At 46.1% G+C, this 24,473-nt stretch overlaps 1 protein-coding gene across 2 annotated transcripts in view; it reads right to left on the bottom strand.

Annotated features, from left to right (window-relative positions):
- LOC119458893 (dynein heavy chain, cytoplasmic) overlaps positions 1–24,473 on the bottom strand; it is a 104,165-nt gene that overhangs the window by 65,742 nt on the left and 13,950 nt on the right. For both annotated transcript variants that reach the window (XM_049670744.1, XM_049670745.1), the window contains exons 8-24: positions 23,946–24,037; positions 23,470–23,773; positions 22,625–22,906; positions 19,397–19,531; positions 18,124–18,195; positions 17,812–17,895; positions 14,760–14,939; positions 13,103–13,423; positions 10,349–10,584; positions 9,375–9,447; positions 8,775–8,885; positions 8,243–8,362; positions 7,584–7,947; positions 5,527–5,672; positions 3,337–3,447; positions 885–1,094; positions 279–425 (exon numbers count right to left, since the gene is read on the bottom strand). In XM_049670744.1, the coding sequence (XP_049526701.1) occupies positions 279–425; positions 885–1,094; positions 3,337–3,447; positions 5,527–5,672; positions 7,584–7,947; positions 8,243–8,362; positions 8,775–8,885; positions 9,375–9,447; positions 10,349–10,584; positions 13,103–13,423; positions 14,760–14,939; positions 17,812–17,895; positions 18,124–18,195; positions 19,397–19,531; positions 22,625–22,906; positions 23,470–23,773; positions 23,946–24,037 (2,988 nt within the window). The remainder of the gene's footprint in view (positions 1–278; positions 426–884; positions 1,095–3,336; positions 3,448–5,526; positions 5,673–7,583; positions 7,948–8,242; positions 8,363–8,774; positions 8,886–9,374; positions 9,448–10,348; positions 10,585–13,102; positions 13,424–14,759; positions 14,940–17,811; positions 17,896–18,123; positions 18,196–19,396; positions 19,532–22,624; positions 22,907–23,469; positions 23,774–23,945; positions 24,038–24,473) is intronic.

Here is a 24,473-nt window from a genome sequence, read left to right as displayed (position 1 = left end):
CGCTTCGTTTATTTTTTCTCATAACTGCAGAGCAACTGAAGAATTGGTTAATTTTGCTAGCTAAAACCACCAGGACAACCATGGTAAACACTAGAGTTTGACAAACGGCTTGTTAACAGAAGCATCCATTGCAGCTACGTCGTCTGTGCTTTCATATAATGGGCATAGTAGCCGTTAAGAAATAACTGAGCCAGTCTGCTCATTAGGAATGTGACAACAAATGGCAACAAATGCGAGAGCACTACGCATTACACTGAAGAACACCGCTGAGGCCTTGCCTTGTAGTAGGGCGACAGTTTCATGGCGGCGACCGAGTTGATGTGCTCCTTGACCTTGTTGAAGAGGTCGTCCCAGCCGCGGATGAGCCGGCACTTGTTCTGGTAGTTGACTAGGTCCAGCTCATAGTTTTGCCAAGCTTCACGCACCTGCACAAGTGGCACAGTACAAGCCATGGGCTTAAATACACCATTACAGATCAAACTAACAGGAAAGCATACATATAACTGTCCAAATGTCCCAGCTAGGAGCTTTACAAGAGAAAAATGGGGTGCCACAAAAAAAGAATAAAATAAAATATAGCAAAGGAAGCACACATTATGATGCGAAAAGAAAATTCTATTAAGCACAGCTAAGTTTTCTGTCGTTTTCTGGTAGAACTTTTTTTTAGAAATTTGTATTGGTTTTCTAAAATCTTTGTGCTTCTTTCAGATGGATAGCAATTGTTCCCTTTCATGCAAGTTCTTTCCCCTCGCAGAACAGATTTGCTCCTTCACTAGAGTCTTCAGCTGCACTCAACCCCCTCTGGGATGTGACTGCCAGTTGACCACGAATTGAACCAGATATGCAAATCAGACAGATTGAGAGACATCGCAGGCCCACGGTACCTGCTTGAGGAACTCCTCGAGGGCCATCTCGCCCTGGGCCACCAAGATAACGTCCTTGACGATGGCCTCATTGCGCTGCAGGTCGATGTCCCACACCAGGCCCAGGGTCAACTCAGAGAGGACCCAGTTGACACGGAGCTGACGCATCAGCTGCTTCCAGTGGCGCTCCTTCAGGGCGTCGGATTTCAGCTCCACAATGATCAGGTTCACCTGTGATAGGCAAAGAAAGCCCACACTGACTGACTGACTGTGACTGACTGACTGACTGACTTTACCCTGACCATTACAGAGGAACCTCGTTGATACAATTCTGCATAATACGTTTTTCGGGATGATACACTTTTTTTTTCTCGTTTCCCATTGCCCCATAGGAGCAATGTATTTTCATGCGGTTGATATGATCGTGTTTCCACCTGAAATTGAATGATACGACTGCAAACTTATTTCTAAAGCTCGTAGCTTTATATTCAAGTGTACTAGATTAAATTACATTCCAACGACCCACAAACAACGTGTTAAGGGCCGGCGATACTAGCGAAAAAACGCGCACTGCGCGCCGGCGGCGGCAAAACGCATGCACCGCAAAAGCTGCCACGAAGCAGGTTTCTCGTGCCATGGGAGGGATCGGTCCTGGACTGATTTAAATTGCCGCCCGCCCCGGAGGCAAATGAGCCACGAGCGAAGCCGACCTATGAGAGCTGCCCCCTTCAGTGAGATACGCGCGGGCACGGCCAGTCTGGAGGCATGCGCTCGCTCTTTAAAGAAGGAAAGGAGCGCGCGCCTCCAGATCGGTCGCTTCACACTCGTCGTATCGTCTGCTTGCGTCACCTTTCGCTCGCGCTTGTTAGTTTACCATTAAAAAAGACGCACAGAAGACGGCTGTGATGACGACCAAGATGACTGCACCAAAGGAGGTGGTGACAGCTGCGGCAACCGGTGCTCAACAACTGCCGATGCACTCGCAGCGCTAGATACTCATCGTGGCTTCATCGCAAATGCGCAGTTGAGTGAAGAAACGGCGGCTTCGTTTTTTTTTTTTTGTTATCTTTCAAAAGAACTTGTTTATGGACTTAGAAAAAAAAAGGAAGTTAAGCGAAAACTGTCTAGCTATTTTAATGTTGCTGAATAAAAGTTGTTGACTGCGATTCGTGTGGTGTCATGATGCTGCCTTGCATAACACACGTGTTATGCGGAGCAGTATCACTCGATGCTACAGGAAACCTTGCTATTGAGTTTGTCACCAAGTAAGCCCATTTTCTTACGTTTTGAAGCTTACTTTGGATGATACATTTTATTTTCCGATTCCCGCAAAGATCATATCAACGAGGTTTCACTGTATTTGACCATGACCAGACTGACCGATCTACGACAAAGCACAGCGTCTTAAAGCAAGGTAAAGGGGCTATGATAGACACTGTAGCTAATTATGAGTGCCTGGGGTACTTTAGCATGCACCTAATAGACAAACGTTTTTGCATGCATATGTCACATTTTTGCATTCGTACTCCAGTAGCGTGACGCTAACATGGCCTAGAAGTGAACCGGTGACGTCATGTTTAACGGCAGAACACCACTGGTTACAGACAAATCATCGTGCACAAAACTACACAAATGTACCCAGGGTAACTTTGGCTCCACACTAAAAACTACATCCCTCATTTTAACCTCTTCACCAACTGACAGCGCACTTTGTGATGAATGCGTTTTCCTGTAGGAATGGCAGAAAGAAGTGACAAAGATTTATCATTTTACAGGTCAGGCTACCAGACCAATCACTTGGGTGGCAGCACAACTATCTGAGCCAAAGCTCAAAGCGAGTTGATACACTGAGGTATTTAGGTTTGCCGTGCTAGATTTTCATAACACAACTTCATTCACATGCATTAGGGTCAAGCCCCTAAAACCATACCTGGCAACCTGTTAATTTCAAAATTTTGTCTTTAAAGCTTGCACCAATCACACACCTTTTCAGGAATAGCTGCACACTATATTAACGATAATTTGTCTTTAAACGCAGCACGCAAGCAGCAGCAAACTTGGAACAGCAAGGACTGACAAGCAACACATTGCTTTTAAAGAACTCTGTTTACTGACTCTGCTGTTCCCAATGATTTCGCCTGCTTCAGCAACTTGCCAGCATGAACTTGGCTCAAGCGAGTACCTCTCTCACCTCCTTTCAACCTCATAAAACTTACACCGAAAGGTTCGAAGACCAACGAGCGAAAATTTCTCGCGAATAAGATTTCTTTTTCATAAATCTTGAAACAACATTTGTAAAATCGTAGGACAAGCCCAACTTCGTAAAGTTTACAGGAAATTCAGGAAAGTTGACAGGCTCGTAAAACCAACACAGCCACCTATAAGATAGCAGCTCTTAGGCTGTCAGTTCGAGCCGGAAAGCCATCTATCATGAGGCACTGAAATGATAAAAGTCTCAAAGACAAGCACCGACCTTTGTGTATCCCATGAGCACCTTCTTGACGTACTCGTACGAGGCGTACTGCCGCAGGCGCGCTGGCAGCTCCTTCAGCTGATTCAGCAGGCCATCCAGTTGTTGGCGCAGCTGAAGATAAAAAAAAAAAAAAAAGATGAAACAGTCCTTGAAATAGAGTTCACAAGTCAACAGAGCTAAAATGATGTGCATACAGACGCAACACTCCTTTTCAACTTCCGACAGAAACTCCCAGTAAAGGAACATTGTCGCACTTTGGCACTTAGGAATTGATACGTCACAAGAAAGAAAAGCTCTTTGCTCAAATGCTGCAGTTGGACGTGCACAGCAGCATGCTCACGTACCATCAGCATAAATTGAAATGCAAACGGAAAACAACTGATCAGAACGCATTCTAGGCATAATTGCATGCAACATGTAGTCACTCTGTAGCCAGTTTCTAAGCTTGGAGTAGTCCCAAGTATGCATTTAGCCGTCTGGTTTAAGCCATTGTTATAAATACAGGTGAACATGGAAACCAAATGTGTTGGAGTACTAGTTTCGGAATTGTCCATGTTCGAATTTAGGCTGGTAGTACAGTGAACCCAGTGACCACTTCTAAGGTTTTGTTTAACGGGACACTAAAGGAAAATAGTAAAAGTCGAGCTAGATTCAAAGAATACAAATCAAATAGTGTCAGAAGCGAATTGAATCGAATATTGAATGCTTTTCAAATAACGGAAATTGTAATAACGAAGTCGTCATTCGTAACAAAAATGGAGCATCTAAAAGAGAAATAATTATGAAAATGGAAAATTAAAGTGGCACCACCTGTTGTGGATTATGGTACCTCTCATATGCGATGTCAGCTACCCGATTCACAGAGAACGGCCGCTATGTCCCGCCACTGCGAGCTGCCTCAATTTCCCTGTTTACAACCGCCAAGGCCGCAACCAGCTGCTGAGACTCGGGTGACCATATCAAGTATCCTGAACCCGAGCAAAGCGACTTGCGCCATCGGAACACCTGCACTCGCCAAGCAGTATGCTTTCGTATATAGAGCTAAATAAAGAGTTTCTAAAAATACATAACAGCGGCACAGAGGGAAGTCACATGGAGATTACCTCAACTCCTCAGTTTTGGTGCCGGCGGTTCAAATTGAGGAGCACCAGCGGGACTTTCGGCAGCAATTTTCTACACGACGAAGTGATATATCGGCACACAGAAAACAATAATAGGCTTCTAGACAAACACTAACACTATTGATCTAGCTCGACTTAATATGTTCCTTTAGGGTCCCTTTAAGTAACGCAAAAACAGGTTTCGTTGACAAAAACAAAGCTGAAACACCCCACGGCACCTTCCTATGTTCACGGTACCTCCCACATTCAGACGTCCTGTGGCATTTGTAATGTGTATCGCAGACATCGTTTGATGTCAAGGTGATAGGACATGGGAAAATTTATCTTGGCTTTCGCAGAAACTGGCGTAAACAAAATACGTAAACCATTGGCATAGTGCCACATTCATAAAAGAGGCAATTGCACTCAACACCAGTGCCCAGCGGTGTGTAAATCAAATAATGACCCATTCGATTTGGTCTTGTATTGGATGGTCCCTATCCATAAATGTGAACAGATTTCGAATATTCGAAATCATCAACCATGTGCACTCAAGCATAAAATTGGAGCAAAAGTACACAATAAATTTATCCCTGCGGCCATGGTAGACATGAAACACTGGAAGTTTCGAAGTAGAGTACACTACGCTGCTCAGGAAGCCAGACCTTTCCGGCTAAACCACCACCATTCCCATTCATCGAGTCCAGACTATGCGAATAAATTTCTCAGTTGATCATAATGCTCCATTTATGCTTTTAATAAACAATGCTTCATACTGTGCAATGTGATGATAGAAACTTCCTAACATCCATATACTAGGTTGTGAAGATTGTTTTTATTAATGGTAAGAACGGCTGTTGATTACTCAAATTCTATTCGAAAAGTATTCAATATTCGATTCAATTCGCTTCTCACACTATTTCATTTGTATGCAATTCGGTCTCGAAAAGTACTATTCGCACACCCCTACCCTTAATTCTTCATGGCACTTGCAACAAGCTACACCACTTGCATCTCGCAAGATACCGACCGCACGCTGCGCATCCCCAATGCTCTCGACACCGAAAAAAAGAGAGAGGTGTAGACGCACCTTGCGTGCTTGCACCGACAACCAGGGCTGCTCCTTCATCTGGTCAATCTGGTCCCAAATCTTGGCCAGCTCAGACCAGACGCCCTTCAGGTCTTGCAGCTCTTCCAGGGCCACGTGCAGCCGCTCGTCACCAGGAGAGACCACACCTGGAGAAGAGGGGGGGGGGGGGACAGAAGGACCACATTGCAGGCGGCATCCAAGACAAATGTGGATGCTAGTGCCGATCACGGTGTAAGATATATACTCTTTAGGTGGGGGAGGTGGGGGCACTCCTCGGCTTGCTTGCGAGACGCGATCGACCAGATAAAAGTAGCAACGTTGCGCGTCTATCGCCACAGTGACGGCAGCGGATACCTATCGGCGGAACAATGCAACTTCAGTTAGAACGCAGACGAAAGCTTGCGCGGACAAGGAACACGCACATGCCCACTCTCCCACGCTGTCCCCTCACCACAGTGACCTACATTCGCGCGTCACTCAATCATTTCGGATTTCCCGCAAAGCGCCGGTTGCTATACCAACTGTAGATAAAACCATTTCTGCGTTGAAGTTGCGTCGTCTCGCCGATAGGTATCCGCTGCAGTCACTGGGCTGAGCGGCACACGCCTTTGCAACTTTATCTGGTTGATCGCGTCTCGCGAGTGTCCTCACTTAAAGAGTACATATCTTACACCGTGGTGCCGATTCAAAATGCAGAAAGATTGTTACGTTACGTTATGTTAAAATAAAGCGTATCATCTGAAAATCGTATCAACCATCATATCATCCAACCAAATTGCATTATCGGGAAAATAAAATAAAAAAATAAATAAAAAATAAAATAAAAATAAATAATAAATAATAAAATAAATGTTCCGCGTCTGCAATGGCCATGGCCGCGATGGCAAGGAGTTCGAATTATCGGTGTCAGTGCTGATTTCAGTGTGAATTAGCGGGATGTGTTACATATAAAATAAAATAAAACGTATCATCCCAAAAAACGTATTACGCAGAATAGTGTCAACGAGGTTCGACTGTATATAGTCCAACGTAGCGTGAGCATGCGCACGCACACGCTATGTCACGTTGGTGAGAACATCTATAGCTCGACGCAATGGCGCAGCCAACGTAACTGAACGTGGCCAATGTATACGGTCTGCCACAACGTTACCTTCCAAGCCCTCGTGAGCCGGACACCAGATAATGTCATGGTGTTCTTTCAAGGTTTGTCCCAGAATTCTGCATACCATTTTGGGTACCGTCTCATTGACAAACAGCCGACATGACATCTGCGAGTCGGATAGTATGACTGCCGACTCGTTTCGGTGTTCCGCGTCTGCAATGGCCATGGCCGCGATGGCAAGGAGTTCGAATTATCGGTGTCAGTGCTGATTTCAGTGTGAATTAGCGGGATGTGTTACATATTGCTTTCAATACATCGTTGGATGGACCGCAGCAGCTACTTCAAGTTATCCAAAATGGTGAATCATTGAGTTGTGAATAAACAACCTTTCACTGTAAATGGGTTCGACTGTATGCTCTGATGACTGGCTTCAAATGTTGCATTAGGATCAATCGTCTTGATTCTGTGCAAAGCACGCTGTCTTGGCACAGTGCCAGTAAGGCTTTTGCCTGTGGATGCAGGCACGTCCGGTGTTGATGCACATGAAAGCGACTGAGAATATTACTGGCAACATTTTGGAAAGGCTTCATAAGGTCTATGCTCAGCGAGTGAGCTTTTATTACTATCATTTTGCTTATTTTGAAAACTCCACTCATTTCAATTTCATTTTTTGTTTTTACAGCTTCGAGTTAACGGAACTTATAGTACAAGAGTTTTTGCATCCCCCCCCCCCCCTTGGAATGCGGCTGGGGTTGAACCTGCGACCTCAAAATTAACAGTGCAATGCTATAGCCTCTACGCTACCGCAGTGGGTACTCACGGCCATGGCAGCGGGTGTTACACATCCTTTTAGCCGCAGGTACCATGCAGTATAGACTTAAGGAGCAGGCAGCTGGCCAATAATTCCTCATATGCTACCTGATAGACTGATAAGCACTGAGGACAGGAAGCTTACCGGGCTCCTGCAGTTCGAGGGCCTCCTTGGCCTTGACCAGGTTCTCGCGGTCCTCCTTGAGGCGACTGAACTTAGACTCGAAGATGGCCAGCTGGCTGGTGGCCTCCGAGGGCTTGAGGGATCCCTGCACAGGCTTGCTCTTCTCCCAGTCGGCGAGGAAGTCGGCGGTGCGCGCCTCGACAGCCCGGTCCTCAGCCACCACCTTCATCTGCAGGCTGGCCACCTGGGAGGAGATGGCCGTGTCCTTGCGGCGCATCATCTCGGTGAAGGCCGACCACTCGCCCTCCACGTTGTCCACGTGCAGCCACCAGTTGGGGAACTGGAAGCGCTGCCGCTCCAAGATGCGTTGGCCCTCCTTGTACAGCTGCAGCACAAAGAAAAAGCAGAGAGGAGAGGGTGCAGATTGCACAGTTAGGCACAGTTCTGATCGCCCGCGCAACCGCACAAATAACTCCTGGACTTGTATGATGTAAGGATACTTCTCATTATCTATTCTTTCGAAAGCCCTTCATCGCTGACTGGCAAAACACCAAGCCTTCGTTATCAACAGTATCAACCCCTTCCCGCAACATCTAGTGAAAGATGTATCGATTGGAAAGAAAAGAACCCTTAGATAAGACAACCCCAACGTGACTAATACATTCTGCCTGATGACTTACCTCAACCTGTTGTTCCCAGGACTTCATCTTGCGCTTCAGCGACTGGACATAGGTGATGAAGGACACCGCGTCCGACGTGCTCGCTGTGTCAATGGACTGCTGCTCCAGCTCGCTTCGTGACTGCAGGAAATGGGAGAGTGAGCAAAATTTACGAGATCCCTGCACAAATGTCTAGCACAAAGGTTGAACAGCATTCGACCCGGCCAACCACTGCTAGACTGCCGAGCGTCTCTGTATTGCTGGAAGCCTAGATCCTGCCCAAAACCCTTGATACATGCAAGACTTTCTTCAAATAATACACATGAAATAAATAATAGATACAACCATGCTCAAAACCAGTACAACTTCGGCATGCAATGGCTGTCTGCATGTGTTCATGTAGAGAAAAGGGCTACAGAATTTAAGGATATGTTTTCAGCAATAAATGGCTATCATTGTCCAGCTACCTTGTTTTTTTGTTTTTTCTTTATCTATGTTAGCCATCACTGACAAGCATGAAAAGAGGCACTGAAGAGAGGTAAGCAAAGCTCACCTTGGAGACAGTGGTGTGGAACTGAGCCATGTCATTTCCAAGAAGCTGGCCAAACTTGCCAAGCACCTCCTTGTGCCATGAATCGTACTTCAAGGTCACCTTGGACTGCACCTAAAGTACCAGAAGCAGCATCAAGGAGAAAGTAAAAAAGCAGCAATGGAACACTGCTTGTGCAATGCATTTGTGAGTGCCCATGCAAACAAAATGGGCACAAACATTTGCTTCAAGCAAAATGTTACTAGGCTAAATCTGATTTCCAAGTGAAATGTCCCTCCTAGTTAATTATTCCCTGGCCGGTTGGAGCCACAATCTGCAACACTGTACCGATTGGTTCCAGGAATTTGGAAATGGCAGTCTTGTTTCCAAGTTGTTTTCTGCATATTAAGACCCTGCTCCCAATCAGACACGCTACTTCATATCTGTTTCCTTCTCATCCAATGTGACTCAACCTATTAATTCCTTTTTCGTATCCTTGTAAACTAAACAGTGCTCAAATAAGAAAAAAAAGAAAGAAAAAGAAAAGTTATGCATTATCAGCACATTTGTCCTGTTAGTCAAACAAATTACAACACTAAGGCTACAATTCACACACAAACAGACCTTGGCGTAGTCAATGATGATGGGTCCAAACTTCTTGCGCACATCACTTGTATCGAAGGTGGTACGTGATTTCCTGCAACATGGGGGGGAAACAAAGACTCAATGTTTCTGATCAATGTTATCAGAAATGAGTGTTTAAGTGCGACAGAGAACTAATGCAGAGCAGTGTTTCACAATAATATACGTCTTTGGAACACCTCGCACAGACATAGAAGTTACAGCAGAGACTGAAGAAAGGTCGACAGCTTTTATTACAGCCAACAAAGGACAGTTAATGTAACTCATTGTCAGCATGAAGTGAACATTCTTTGACAGGCATTTGCTACCTACAAAAAAAGGGCTCAATTAAATGTGTCGGTGCAGTGTCAATAGCCCTCTTGAAAAGTTCGCTGCCCAGAAATGTAGCCCCATAACGCATGTTGCAGTATGGAGGAGAATGAGACCAGCACGATTTCCAAGTGAACTGTTTCACCTTAAAATGCAGTGTGCTATAGTTGAACCTTGACATAACGAACACAGATCTAACGAAATATCAGATGCTATAACAAAGTAAATCTAAAACGTTTATCACTGACATGAGTGTTTAACAAATATATGCGTATAATGAACATTGAATATAATGAAGGCATTTGTTGTGTTGGTTGTAACTGTTATATTGAGACTTGTTTGTACAGGGATCATTAAAAATTGCACTATCGACCATAATGCGAAGCAGTGATATGATAACTGCCGTACCATCATACGCAGCTATCTCGCCCTTTTCCATTTGGTATCGCATGGAGTTAACATTCGGAGGAGTGCACAAGAAATCTGCTTTTGAGAAAAAAGAATTTCTCGAATGTTGACTTTAGTCTATGTCGTCTTCATTTGTGGAGGTGGTGCACTCCTCGGTTCTTAAGAAACGCTGCCTATTCTTTGTTCCCTTAGCTACCCTGCCTGCCCCACCCATGTGCCGACGCCCCGATCTTGCTCACTTGATCTCGACGAGGGTCCTCATCCAGAGCCCAATGTCGTCACCCAGGCGGGCGTACAGCATGTCCTGCTGCAGGTCCCACAGGGCCTGGTAGCGCAGCCACTCACTTACATAGATGTCCACCTGCTTGACAATGGCCTCAATGCAGCCGTAGCACTTCTCCAGCACGTTGGTGCCGTCCATCATTGTGCGCAGCAGGCCTCGATAAGTCTGGGTTGCCGGACGCTCCAGGCCAACCTAAGAGAGTGAGAGAGAAAAGGACGGTCGCAGAGGCAGGATTAGAGAGCAAGACAAATCAAACTGCATCCTGTATGTACTAAGTTAGCATCACAACAATAGAAGACAGTGATGGCAATAGCTTCGATGTGTACTAAGGTAACACATGAACTCAAGTTGTGACAGCAATGTTTCTGTATGCACAGTGCTCATAAATTGGGTACTTGTTCATAAAATTGCTCATAATTGCGTTGGTTTTGTTAAATTAAATCCAAACTGTAGTGTAAAAATCTGTCCAAGTGGGAGGTAGGGATTGCATTCATCTTGGTTGCTCGTAGAACCCTAAAATGCCCATTCATATAAACGCTACAAGACAAACCGGGTGGCACAGGCATCTCCAGTTCAGCATACTATGCCCGGAGCCACTCAGCCAAAAATCGAGTGCCCTCCATGCTTTACATAACACGTATATCGGACAGGGAGGCCAGGTTCTTGAGGCGGCATGGTGATCCTCTTTCCGATAACGAACAGCTGCAGGTAGTATGCTTCACTGCACGGCATTGGTTTCCGTTATCAATATTTCACCGCATTGCACGGGTGTGTTGCAGTGAAGCTAACTGAAGCAAATTCCTTATTAGGCCTATGCTACAGTCGAACCCGGATATATTCAATATGGAGGATCATAAAAAAGTTTAATATATAAGCAATTTGATATATGAAATAAAAATTTCATACAGAAACTTTCAAGGGGATTTTACAGCTGTTCCATATAACAATGATTCGTTATATATGGGTTAGATTTATCCATGTTCGACAGTATACGAGCCATCTTGAGACACGCACCAAGCTCATTTTCGTTCCATGGTGTGTACTGCCCTTCAGATTCAATGCCTCGTTTGACAGCATCTGCCAAAACAGCACCGTTTTGTTGGCATGAGTATTTCTGATGACGACAAAAGTGATTCTGGTGCAATTAGGATAAGTGCACTTCCAAGGGCGTAGTGTTAGATATTTCGAATGTGGCAGTGAATGGGTGTTCGGTGAGCACATAGCACAGTGCTATACTTTTGAATGGGGTTTCCGAGGGAGTGTTACAACTGTTTGATAAAGACAATGATTGGATACATCCGAGTTTGATGTATCGAGGATAGAGTGTAATTATATTCGATGTCCGATTTTTTGGACTCCATAGCGGCGGCGAAAACGTCTGAAAAATCGGGCAGTCCAAAAGAAGGAATGCATGCTTTCTATTGCCCCCAAGGGCTCAAATCGCCCCAGGCACATCTGAAATAGCTCTGAAGGCCTGCCAGTACACTTATTAGGCGTATCGGTGCTCATACTGCGATAGGAGACGGGCGCATGCGTGTATAATTAAGGAATACATACAGTGTCACGTGACAATTCCCCCTTCCCACTCTTGGTATGCTTCACTGCAATATTTAAGATATGCTTCACCACGTAACACTGCTGTATAGAGACGATGCTGACTTTCGGGACCCGGCATTATGCAACGCGTCGTGCTTTCCGAGCTTCGAAGCCATTAGCGAGGATTACAAAGATGGAGTCGGAGCCACTGCTAACAGCGATGAATTGTCCTAATGAAAAGCGGCACCAAACAGCAAGAAGCTTGGTAGCGAACACCGAAGTAACTAGGCCTAGCATTGCCGCGGTGATGGCTTCGGCTGCCAGCGAATCTGCGTGTGAAAGCGCCGGTTTGAGGCGGTGAGGTAATCAAAATGGTGGCGGTGGTGGCTTCGATTAATGCTGTTTCGGACCTGCGGTAATGGCAAAAGTCCAAAAAAATCAGACGGCAAAGGTTTCTTGTGTCTGAAGTTTCAACGTTCTTATACATTGACTCTATGGGGTCCAATTATCAGGCGTCCAGAAAATCTGTCATTGACTGGACACGGAAGTGCGAGGTGTTATCAATCGGTAGCCGGTTTTAAGCATAGGGTAGAGTGTTACTGAGTGTTTGTTTTGGAGTCTCAATTAAGCCACTGTTACAAATGTAGGCAAAACAAACAAAATACATTGGAGTAGTTTCGAAATTGTCTGAGTTTAATTGTATGAGCACTGTACTAGGGAAAACCCACAAGAAATGAAGATGTGACGACAACGCTAAAACAATTTGGGCAAAGACAAATTAATGTTTATTCATGCAGCAACCGTGTCCCAAGTTTGAACAAGGCAAGGAAAACTGAGAAATGAAGAACCCTAAGGAGGGTAATGCATTCATGTCTTCAGCAACACAAGATAAAACCAGACAGATAAGACAGGACGAAGGCTGTCTCCACTTGGACGAGCATTTGCCCTGTCTCCCATCTGTCAGACTGTCCTTTGTGGTGCAAAAACATGAACACCAACTAGCTGAGCAGAAAGCTCTTCAAAGAAGTGGAAGAATTTTGAAGAAAGAAGCGCACAGACATCTCTGCACAATCAATTTTACAGTCAGGTCAATGTCAAGCATGCGCAAAACGTAAACACGCACAAATATAATGACAAAGAAGAAGAAAAGGCGAGGCAGAACACCACCGCTCACCTGGTACCGAGTGCTCTGGATGCGCGTCTGGGAGAGTACAATGTTCTGCCAGGCAAAGAGCTGCTGGAGCAGGCTGAAACGGGACTCCTCCAGGCTGGGGCTCAGGTACATCACCTGGTTGGTGATGCGCACCTCGTGCACCAGCGTGTGCACCTGGGGCTCCCCTCCCAGTGGGTGGTGCACCACAGCGCCCCCTTCCTTGTCGCCTGGCGTCGTGGCGTCCGGATCTTGTTCAGCCGACCCGCCCTCCTTCTTGCCCTCCAGGGCAAGCGTCCAGGCTTGGATGCCGGCTTCCAATCGACCGGCCAGCTTGGCCTCCACCTGCGCTCCGAGACAAGCACCAAGTTTTACTACTCCTATGTGAAAGTGGAGCTTCCTCCGAGGAGCCAGGTGGGTTTGAAGCTGTGATCGGTGGTTAGAATGGGTTATTGCGGAGGTTACTTTTGAAGTAAAACTTTGTTCATGGTGTCCAATGAGTTTAGATGGCCTAGTTGTTAGTGGTGGTTGGACTGTTGAGATGAGGGTACAGTCGGCGAGGAGGGGAATACAGGCTTGCACAAGTGCAAACCTGCATGCAGATGCAAGAGGTAATACGCTTGCACCAATGCGTCATTGCTTGCACCAACCAATCGGTTGGACATCACCAGGATGCCGTCGTGGAGTGAGGCCAGCAGGTGCACCAGGGTGGGCATGATGCACCGGTGGTTGGTGCACCATGTTGGCAGACTGGATTCGAAAGCTTCACTTACACAGATTCCTACAGCGTGTGGGATTTGCATAATCTTAACTATCAGTAACGGTGAGTTACAGTAAATTGAAATATGTCAAGAGAGGCCTCGATAGTGGTCTTGTTTGGTAAAGGTACAGTGGCGTTAAATGCATACCACAATTCACAACTAAATGAGACTGAAATTCACGAAACTACATATAATTCCGTTCTGTGATTCGCCTTTGCTGCAAAAAACGCCTTTGATTGAAGCAGCACATGTAAGGCAAGAAATACGCAAGCTCTAACCATACGCGAAATGCACTTGCATAAGAAAAGTGACATGAATGTGAGACCAAGATTTCCAATCAGTTGCATGACCTTACTGGTGCCATAAAGGTTGGTCAGAAGATGATAAAAAGTTTTAAGGAGTAGATGGTTTATTTGGACATGCAACCTTCAGCATGGGTTTTCATGTTTAATCTACCTGGAATGTCAGATGTCATATTTACTAGAGCACTTAAATGAACAGAAGCATAACCTATCAAGAGGTGTTCTGTGCTATCTTGAATCTCCAGCAAAAGTCAACTTCAGTGAGACAAAATTTATTAGTGGACATCAAAAAAAAAATGTTAAGGATTTCTTCAACATCTTAGAATCAAAATAGACATCATTATTATAAATAACTGCATCACCATTTAGGTACCTTGACTGACATACCTCAACTCTTCAACTCACCTCGCACCTCTTCAACTGTTTGAACTCGCTAGGTTATTTGTTTTTCGTCACAGAACTACTGTGTGGTCCATAGGGCTTAACATTTGATGGCGAACAATTTTCTTGCTATCAGAGTGTCACAGCATTCTTTTTCAATAACACCATCAAGTCGCGCAACCTTGGAGATGCTATCAACAACCATCGGCTTGGAGCAGAGCCTTGTGTAGCACTCACCTGCTCGTCGAGCTTGCTGACCCAGTGGTGCAGGTTGGAGTATTGGTGCAGGCTCAGGTCATCGACAGCCTTCTGGATCTTGTTGAGGATCTCGGCAAATGTGGAGGCACTGTAGGGGCAGGTCTCGAGCGAGCGAACGTCAATGTCGATCTGTTCCTCGATGGCCATAAGGTCGTCCACCTGTGAGTGTCCCATCCAACATTGTGGAAAACAAACTAAGAAAAATGTAGCACCCACAGTAGCTATGCACACACCAATCAGTTGACGACAACCCTGCAGATGAACCAGCTGAATCGCAGAGCAAAGGAGAAGGTGACGAGAAGGCACAGAACTGCTGTCAAAACTCGTTTTTTAAGAACCTTAGCAGTATAACCGGTAGTAGCGGTTCTCTCAATTGGATTCTGTAACAACATGTTCTTATAACTCACTGTACGACTTTTAGCCATGGCTTACTGCTATGAAAGCCTTGTTGGTAAGGTAACCTTATGTATACCTCTAGGCCCACGTGGGAAAACATCTGTTCATAATGACAATGAGATTTTGCTTCAGTTAAACTTTTTTTAAGTGGTTCCAAACAATTTCTGTGTGTGCTACAGTTAGCATTTCCTCATATCACTGTGGTATTGCATTGTTTACAAGAATGATGTACATGTTTGCTTCTGTTACAATTATAGCAGAACCTTGTTGATAAAATCCTGTTACGATTTCCCAGCGCCAACGTTTGCGATTGAGAACATAAAAAATGACCCAAATGAGTTACGCCTATATTTACCGGTTCATACATTCCCGTAAAAGACAATCTTTCGGCACCAACGTTCGGTACATTGCTAACAGCAACTGTACGATACATTTTTCGGCAGCTAGTTCATATGTAAATAAGAAAATGCGCAAGGCATGCGCGATTGAGAATAAAACGCATCTCGCGTTTTTTTTCTCGTGCCTCGTGCTGCAACAATTCGCACAATGCTTCGCATATCGTAGATGTCAACTACAGCTGGAGTCTTAAAAATTTTTTGTTTACTTCGGATCGTACATTTTCCCAATTAGAACGTTTTTCTCACATTTCTTTTTCTAAAACGTATGAACAGGGTTCTGCTGTAGTTTTGGATTGGATTTCAGTGCCTTAGAGTCACCCATCGCGACCTCTTAGGGATTACTCTTACTGCAATGGCACTGCTTATAATGCCGAAGATAGTGCCAAGCTTTGTGATAATAATAATAGTAATAATAATAATAATAATAATAATAATAATAATAATAATAATAATAATAATAACAAGGCATATGCGGTGCTCCCCTTCCTCCTTCAATGCCTTGCACTGCGAAGGCTACGGCAGAGTGGGGCGGGGCAACCGAAACGTCACTGTGGCACATAGTACAAATTTCATTTGGACTTCCAATTTTGGTGCCTACGAAGCGCTAAATGTAAGCCAAACGCGGTTGTCCTCAGCGAGCCGCATGCGCTTAGCCACTAGACTCATGGCCGCACCTCGCGGCAGCCCCGGTGTAGATGACCGCAGCGACCAATAGCAGCTGTGTATAGGAGTGTGCTTTATTACAAAATAAAGCACACAGAAAAGAGCGAGGATCATGGGGTCTTTTGAAACGAGAGCATTTGAGAGAAAGGTGACTTTGCATTCCGCTTGAAGCTCCACGGACCGCGTACGATAGCAGAACTTGGCCGAGATGTTCAAAACATTGTATACTACCCGCAGACTATGTTATTTCACCAAGCCTGAGGGGTGGTTCAGGACCCCTTTAATGCACTGCAATTGTTACAATTGTTGCATGTACATTGAGGCAACCTCAACATAGACGCTCAAACCAACTACAGAAATTTGGTGGAATGGACTATGATGATATGTGCAGACTTCCAGACTCAAACAAATGCATAACGGCAGTCACTCTAAAAATATGCGAGCAGAAGCAACCAATAGGCAAAAATGACGTCTGTGACTGAACAGTGTTTGCTTTTTGTTGACCCAGTTAAGATTGTTAATGCTACAAAAGGTGTGCTGAACTTGTACATGTTTGCACCTGAAACTTCACGCAACAACTTTCAGGTGTTTTGTAGGAACAATGCCAACCAATGAGCGACATAAAGCAAAGCTTCACGAACAGTTCTATTATGTACTGTAATTACCCAAATCTAATGTGCACCTTTTTATCGACAAAATGGGTCCGAAAATAGCCTGCACGTTACAATCGGATACGAAACCAAAACTGCGTTCCCAGTGTTGGCAACAGCCTATTGTCAGAGCCATCAGACACAGAGACATTGCCATCACAACATGGCAATAGAGCACGTTATTGTGAAGGTTGCTGTTGGTTCATTTTGTGCTTGACTATGATCCAGAGTAGTACTCTTGGCCAATAACTTTTGGAGATACTATCCCTATCATGAGATTTCACGTGAGCCAGCAATAAATGCTTAGGCGCAATTGGCCGCCTAAATTTCTGGCAAAGTGCCAGGAATGCTGTCGGCCGCATACTTCGACAAGTCCGATGCACAGTCTCACGAAAGTGACAGCGGTATCTCAAGTGATCGCTGGAGAATACCACCCCTGTGCACTTGACATCTGTGATCAATTAAGTGCAAATGGTGACAGTGGCACGCCGCTTTCGTTACGAAAGCTTAAAAAAAGAAATCCCGTCTGTGGAGATAAATTCAACATGTCTCATTTTTTCTGATCGCGAACGTGGGGGGCGTGCTGTATTTTTCTTTTTTAAGTAGCAGCAGCATGTTACATTCAGGTGCACTTTTATTTTGTTAATTAAGCCCGCGAAAACTGAATGCGCGTTAGATTCGAGGGTGCATAAGAATCAGGTAAGTAAGGTATTTCCATTCATTACTGCTCTCCCCTCTGTTTCCTGTTACATCACAGTGCAGCTTCACGGCACTGCAAAAAGACCAGCAAAATTTGCATGCAACTCCTACCCTTACTTAATTTACAATCGAAATGATGGTACAGGCGGTATGTGCGGGAACAGTTATTTAGCAACGAAAGTGTTCTGCCAACTAGACGGCATGACAACGTGCATTCATGCATACCTTCTCCTGGAAGTTGAAGACTGTCTCTGCAAGCTTTTGGACGTACGGATCCAGTTTGTAGGATTCCCAGACAAGTCCAATGCCCTGTAACGCAGACCGAAAATTCAAAACAATGCACCTTGGGCCTAAGCAAGCACACCAAGAAATGCAATCATGAATTCACCTCCCTCTATTTCTTCCTCTTTGTTTACTATCTTTTTCAAGTTTTCTCTCACAAATTATAATACACAATCTCTAACCAAAATTGCGGTCTTGCTACTCCCTTCCACAACTATCAATTGTGGTTGCCAAACTTTGCACTCAGTTGCTCACCTCGGCGATGAGGTTCTGCACTTCCCGCTTCTGGCCAGCAATCAGCAGGGTGATGGAGGGCCGTTCCTCCACCTGGGGGTTTCACAGGGAAACATCAAAAGCTGCTTAAGCTCCCAATATAGGGTCGGGTCGACAAACTGCGATAACACTAGAACACTACAGGAGACATGAAAATAATCTACATGCAAGCTGGAAAAACAGCAGCAAGAGGGCATTTACTTACAAGAGAAATTCTTATCTAATGAGAGAAAGAAAAGAAGGCAGCAGATTATAAGCAGCAGCAACTGCAATACGTCACAAAGGCATCATGCCAGCTCCGTTCAAAATTCAAATCAAATCATGTGGCTTTACGTCCCATAGCATAGACACATGCTATGAGAGACTTCAAAGTGAGGCGACTCTGGACTAACTGAAAACCTGGGGTTCTTTAACGGTGCACCTAAATCAAAGTGCAAAGGCGTTTTTGGATTACGTCCCGATTAGAATGTGATCACCATGGCTGGAAATCATACCTGCGAACTCATGCTTAGTCATGTAGCTAAGTTAAAATCTAGTAAACTTTCGCCATCACCAGAAACCAACATGGCCTGAGAGCTCAACACATAGTGAAAAAGAATTTGCATAATGGGGAGAGAGAGAGAGAAAGCACTTTATTTGCACCCGTCAGAGAGTATGGGTGATCGGGGTGAGACGCAACATCACTGACTATTAAGCAAGAAGAGGCACAGGGCAAGCAACTGCACAAGCCAGGAGTGAGCTTCACTGAAAAACGTTAAGCAGAAAGCGGCATTGCCTCTTGACTGAATAGCCTCTTATTAACAGAGGTTATCGTGCATGAATAACAGTCCTCGGGGATAATGCAGCCAAATTTTTGTAGCCAGTTACTTCCAGTGCCAATTTAAGAAGCCGAGCTGAAACTCAAGCAGTTCCCGATTGGCGAGGAGCACCACTGGGCCACAGTGTCAGCTTCAGTAAATGTACACCACTGCCCAGCACACAGGAAAGCCGAGGATTGAGTCGAGGCACATTTGTGAACGTGGGGGTAAGTCCGAGTTCTGCAATTTCATTTTGCTTTACCGTTGAACATCCCGTTGCATTTATCAGGGTACTTTAATTACCCTGACTGCATTAAGGTCAGTTTACACGTAAATGTGCGTCATTCAGAACCTACTGTACTGCTAAACAAGGGCTACCGAAATAAGCACGCGAGATCATAAAAAATGAACAGAAAGTGTACTCGAGCAATAAATGAATAATGACGCGAGTAACGCACCTTCTCGCAGGTGCGCTCGTACGTGCGCACGCTCTCAATGAGCGAGATGGCAAATGGGTAGAGTTGGTTGGCCTGGTGGGCCTTGTTGACGATGGCGAGAGGGACACGGAAGCCCATCCACTTGAGGTTGCGCACCTGCAGGGGGGAGGGAAAGACGACAGAGAGAGAAATTATTTAAGGGGGTTGTCAACTTGGCCTGAGTGGGAACAAAGGAGGCAAGGAGTGCGTTGCACTATTGTAGGTCTTGCATGCAAAGCACAACAGTGCAAGTGTGATTTCTTTGTCTTTCTGAACAAATCCAGCCTTTTTATGTGGCTGCTTCCAGTGGACAGTGCTTCCTTCCTGGTCTCTTCCACAAATACCACATACATACCAAAACTTCAGTCAATGTTTTCTCTTCCTGCCACACAGTGCATGTGCCTGTCATAGGTATAGGAAATGCTAGAATTCGCTTCCCTGCGTGCAATATTACGTGTTATCTTACTTTGCACTATACACGTGTTATACAGTTAAACTTTGATATAATGAAGTCTATAAAATGCCGATTTTACACGACTTCGTTATATCAAGGATTTTGTTATTCTCAAGTTCGTCATATTGAATTTCGTTATATGAAGGTTTAACTGCACAGCTTCAATTATACTTTGTGTTATTCCAGTAACCTCCTTGGCCCTGAGAGCATTACAGAGGGGGGTTATGTTATCCGTTTTCATTTAGAATCAATACGATTAATACAAATTTCCGTGATACAATGTGGTGGCCGAGCCCCATGCACTAGAAAACTTGTTACAAATCGACCGCCCGCGTTTGATACGTAAGCGCCGCCCCACCGACGGCCGCAAAAGAAAACAGCGCGCAGTCACGCGCTTTCTCCCTTTCTTTTTTGGCGCGGAGGTGCGGACACAGCGCCAGCGCGCGTTCCTCCTAGCGCTCCGGACCAGTTCTGTCTAGCCCGCCGAGCGCAAGCATCGCCTCCGCGGGGCCCCCTCGCCCCTCTGCCAAGACTGCCGTGCTTCTGAAACGCTGCAGCACCTACTCTGTGAGTGCCCTGCCTTATCGACGGCGCGCGCCACCCTCGCCCGCATCTATCGCGCGCACGGCTTGCCCTGTTCGACAACAGAGGAAATCTTGCACCCCTCGGGCTGCACGTCAAGTCACGCGAAGCTATTCCGTGCGCTACTGAGCTTCGCTGATGACACCGGCCTGACTGATCGAGTGTAAATCTTGACCCGCCCCCTTTGCACGCCTCCGTAGTAGGTCAGAGCCGTGCCGTGTGGAGATCGCTTTCAAGATATGGTGCGCGCGACAACACCGACAGCCGGCACAGGCGCAAAGCACAAGAACGCATTTGTTGGCAGAGTAAAAGCCGCCCTCCCTCCCGCGCTGCCTTCCCGCTTTGCTCCTTTCGCATGGAAGATTGCCTCACTAGTTACCCTTGCCCCCGGTTGCAAGATACGCATTTGGTGCCGCAGCACAGCGTCGACCCCCCCCCCCCCCCCCTTCCCCTCCCTCCCATACCCCCACGGCCTTTCGCGCGACGGTAGTCGCGTTTGCTCTTCGCTGTGCGTTCGCTCTCCGCGAAGGCGCGCGTCCCCCGCGTGCTTTCACTCCCACATACGGCGCGCGGCGACGATTTTATCACCCTTGGACTCATGCTCCACGTCTCATGCTCCTCCTCCGCATCTCCCTCGTTGATCTCCTCTTCCATCGGTGGGCGCACCTCGTTGAGAAGCGTGCTCGGTACCGCCCTTGTCGGCGAGATTTTCCCGCGGAAGCCGCATTATAAACCGGTATTTCGTCTCACGCGGCTGCCCTGTAAGCGGTTTGCGTATACATGGAGTTCTATGGGAGGGTAAACGGGAGCCGGAAAAGGACGCGTTGTAGCCAGTTCTGCACTATAAACGGTTACGTTATAAGTGGTCTCTACTGTATCAAGGATTTTGTTATTCTCAAGTTCGTCATATTGAACTTCGTTATATCAAGGTTTAACTGCACAGCTTCAATTATACTTAGTGTTATTCCAGTAATCTCCTTGGCCCTGAGGGCATTACAGAGGAGGGTTATGTTATCCATTTTCAAATTATGTGTACAATGTTGTGCACTGAACTTTTTACTTTGTCGTACTTTTACTGATAAATGATGGCACCTGAACATGGCATAACAGTGACACCGACAATGATGAACAGAATGGCAATGATGGCAAAAGCGCGGTGATTGCGCATACACTATGCATCTTGAATGGTGACCGCAAAATGACAGGATAACGACGATGAGAACGACAATAATGACAACATGGCAATAGCACATATAATGTGCACCTTGAAAGATGATGGCCAAATGACAATAATAAAGACGACAGCAGAAGCACAAGAGCCATGACAACTCCTACAATGTCAACAATAAGTGTGGCACCTCCAAGCCAATTCGACTCTTCAATGTCAACAGCGGTCCCACAAAGTGCTGCATCAAGAACCAGCCTGTCAAAGCTTAGTTACATGCATGCCATCACCAGCACCAAAATGTTCCAAGTATTCTGAAAAGCCCAAACCCTCTTCTCCTTCTGAATAAAAAGATTTATTTTTCAAATCCTGGAGGACAAGTTGCCTCACTCCCATGACGTAAAGCAGGTGGTCAGATGCATGAGAACCATGGAGAAGGGAAACAAATACGAGAAGCACTGAGACACTGCTTTTCTGAAGCCAGATGTGAAGCCACAGCCACTTTGGTAGGCCACCTATGTTCTCTTTCTACCTTCGCTGTCACACCCTTTCCCATAGGCTCATCAACTTGCTTTGCCTCCACCATACTATCGAGGTTAAACTTGCACTGTGATCAACTGCGGGCACTGCAGGAGCCCACTTCAATGCAAAGGCTCTGCAAATGCATGCTGCAAGTTGCTGCTGGTGCACGTAGATCCACAGATTCGTACCCTCTGTGCAAGTGCAGATGCACCGGCTGTCATTAACAAAGTCCACGTTTGTTTGCCTCACACAACTAAGCAATCAAGGAACAGTTGCCACAACAATATAGCTGTAACCGCCCAGTCCCAGCGCTTTTTTGCAAAGAGAGACACACGACTACCACAGAACTTTCTACAATGCAGCCAGGCTGGCGAGGGCCTTTTCTAGGCTTTGTTTTCTCCATGGCGAAAAACACACACACACTCACAGATGAACACAGGCAGACAGAGATGGAAAACATTTCACGTAAAAGAGTCCCACCACTCACCTCTTTTGCCAGGGTGATGATCTCGGGGAGGAAGTTGACCTTGAGGCGCAGAAGGTTGCCCGTGCGTGAGCGCTGGTTGTCGATGGCAAAGATGCGACCCGTGACGCCCAGCTGACGCTGCTGCACCAGCCGGGACCACTCGTCAAAGATGGGCTGCGTCGAGAGCTTGGCGCGGAAGCTGTCCGCGTCGCTCTTCAGCTTCTGTCCCTCAACGTGGTTCTCCCAGCCCTTGCCCAGCACGTCCTCCACACGTTTCATGTACACTGACAGCTGGCGATCAATCTGCACGATCATTGCGCCGGGCAAAGTTGACGCTATAAGCATACGAGCATGGTAATGATAGTTTAGGCATCAGCACGATGCTGCCTCGTACACTATTTGAAGCATCCTTAGGAACAGGTATGCTACAACATGGCATTAGTTACTTCCGGAGCTCTACTTTTTGCACAGCTCCTAACAATTGTGCAGGGATGGTTTTATAAAGATAAGAACGTTCCATGCAATGTTTATCCGAGGAGACTTACTTCCTGCATGAGCATAAATCCACACGCAGGCTTTCCCACACACCGATCTTGTCCTAACAAAGGCGGCGGAGCATTTGCTAGGGACTTTCGGAAGCCGAGAGCCTAGTTTCGAAAGCTTAGACAATGTGAGGTGCAGAGGGCAGCAGCCCGCACGCTGATGCATTATTTACGATTTTTGCATGTGTTCTGCCATTTTGGTCATGATTTTGCATATCTATTGAGTCACAGCCATGAGCAAGTTATGTACATGAAAGTATGTTAAGCTAGCAGTAATCACACATTTGCAACACCAGCTACATTCAGAGTGCCTGCCCAACCGACCTGCTTGGCCCAGATGATGGATCCGGCGACGGGGGGCAGGTCCCGTTCCTTGCTCATGAGGCAAGCCTTGCTCTGGGTGTACTGCACTTTGAACTTCTCATGCAGGGCCTCGATGTCGTCCTTGACACGCTGCATGAGCTGCGTCTGGTACTCGCGGATGGCACCCCGAATGTGCGGCCGCACGAACAGCGCGTTGAAGCGCGAGAAGATGCGGAACATCTCGTTGGCGTTCTTGGCCGTGCCCAGCTGATCCCGTAAGCGTCCGGTGATGCGGGCTTCCACCCGGTCGATGCGTTCCTCGTACCTGGGTGTGGATGTGAGAGCAGTAAATGTAAGCCATAATGTATTTGGTGTTTGACGCTAAGGATGCAAACAATTTCTAAAACAAATAAACAGAACAAAAAGAAAGCAAGAAAGAGCCTTAACGAGCAGCTGAGATGCAGCAAAATGATAGTTATAATCTTCGAGACTATCACCTCTTGACAGCAGCATCCCAGGCTTCTGTGCCTTCCTTAGAAATGTCCAGGCCATCAACTTCCTTGACGTTCTCGTACGCCAAGTTCACCTCCTGGGCAGAGAAACATTTCCAATGTACTTGTGCCAGCACAACAAGAACATTTTCACCGAAGCAGGTGTTCCTGTTTTTACTCGATTCTAGCCCAGACTTTGCTATTAGAGAAAAAAAGAACAATCGACACTGAACTGCACATAAGATTGACTACCGTAACAATGCTCCACTGCCATACCGTAACCTCACTGACACCAACGTTTGTTACACATTAAATTTTTTCTCCACATGTTTTTGCATTCGAAGGTCCACCCCACATGCTATATAATGCTGTGCCACTGTGTGGAAGTTCCGCATCTATCGAATGCAGAAGTGGCACTAACATAGGCACTCTTGCATGCTCACCACAAATACATAGCCTGTCGAAAGGAACAAAGCCTCTCAATTATTGCTTGTCTAGTTGGGTCATACTTAGTGGGGTGGAAAGGACTTAAAA

Source organism: Dermacentor silvarum, chromosome 7 (genome assembly GCF_013339745.2).
Source record: "Dermacentor silvarum isolate Dsil-2018 chromosome 7, BIME_Dsil_1.4, whole genome shotgun sequence".
NCBI classification, from domain to species: Eukaryota; Metazoa; Arthropoda; class Arachnida; order Ixodida; family Ixodidae; genus Dermacentor; species Dermacentor silvarum.
Note: the sequence above shows the minus strand (reverse complement) of the source record. Positions and strands in the feature narration are given on the sequence as shown.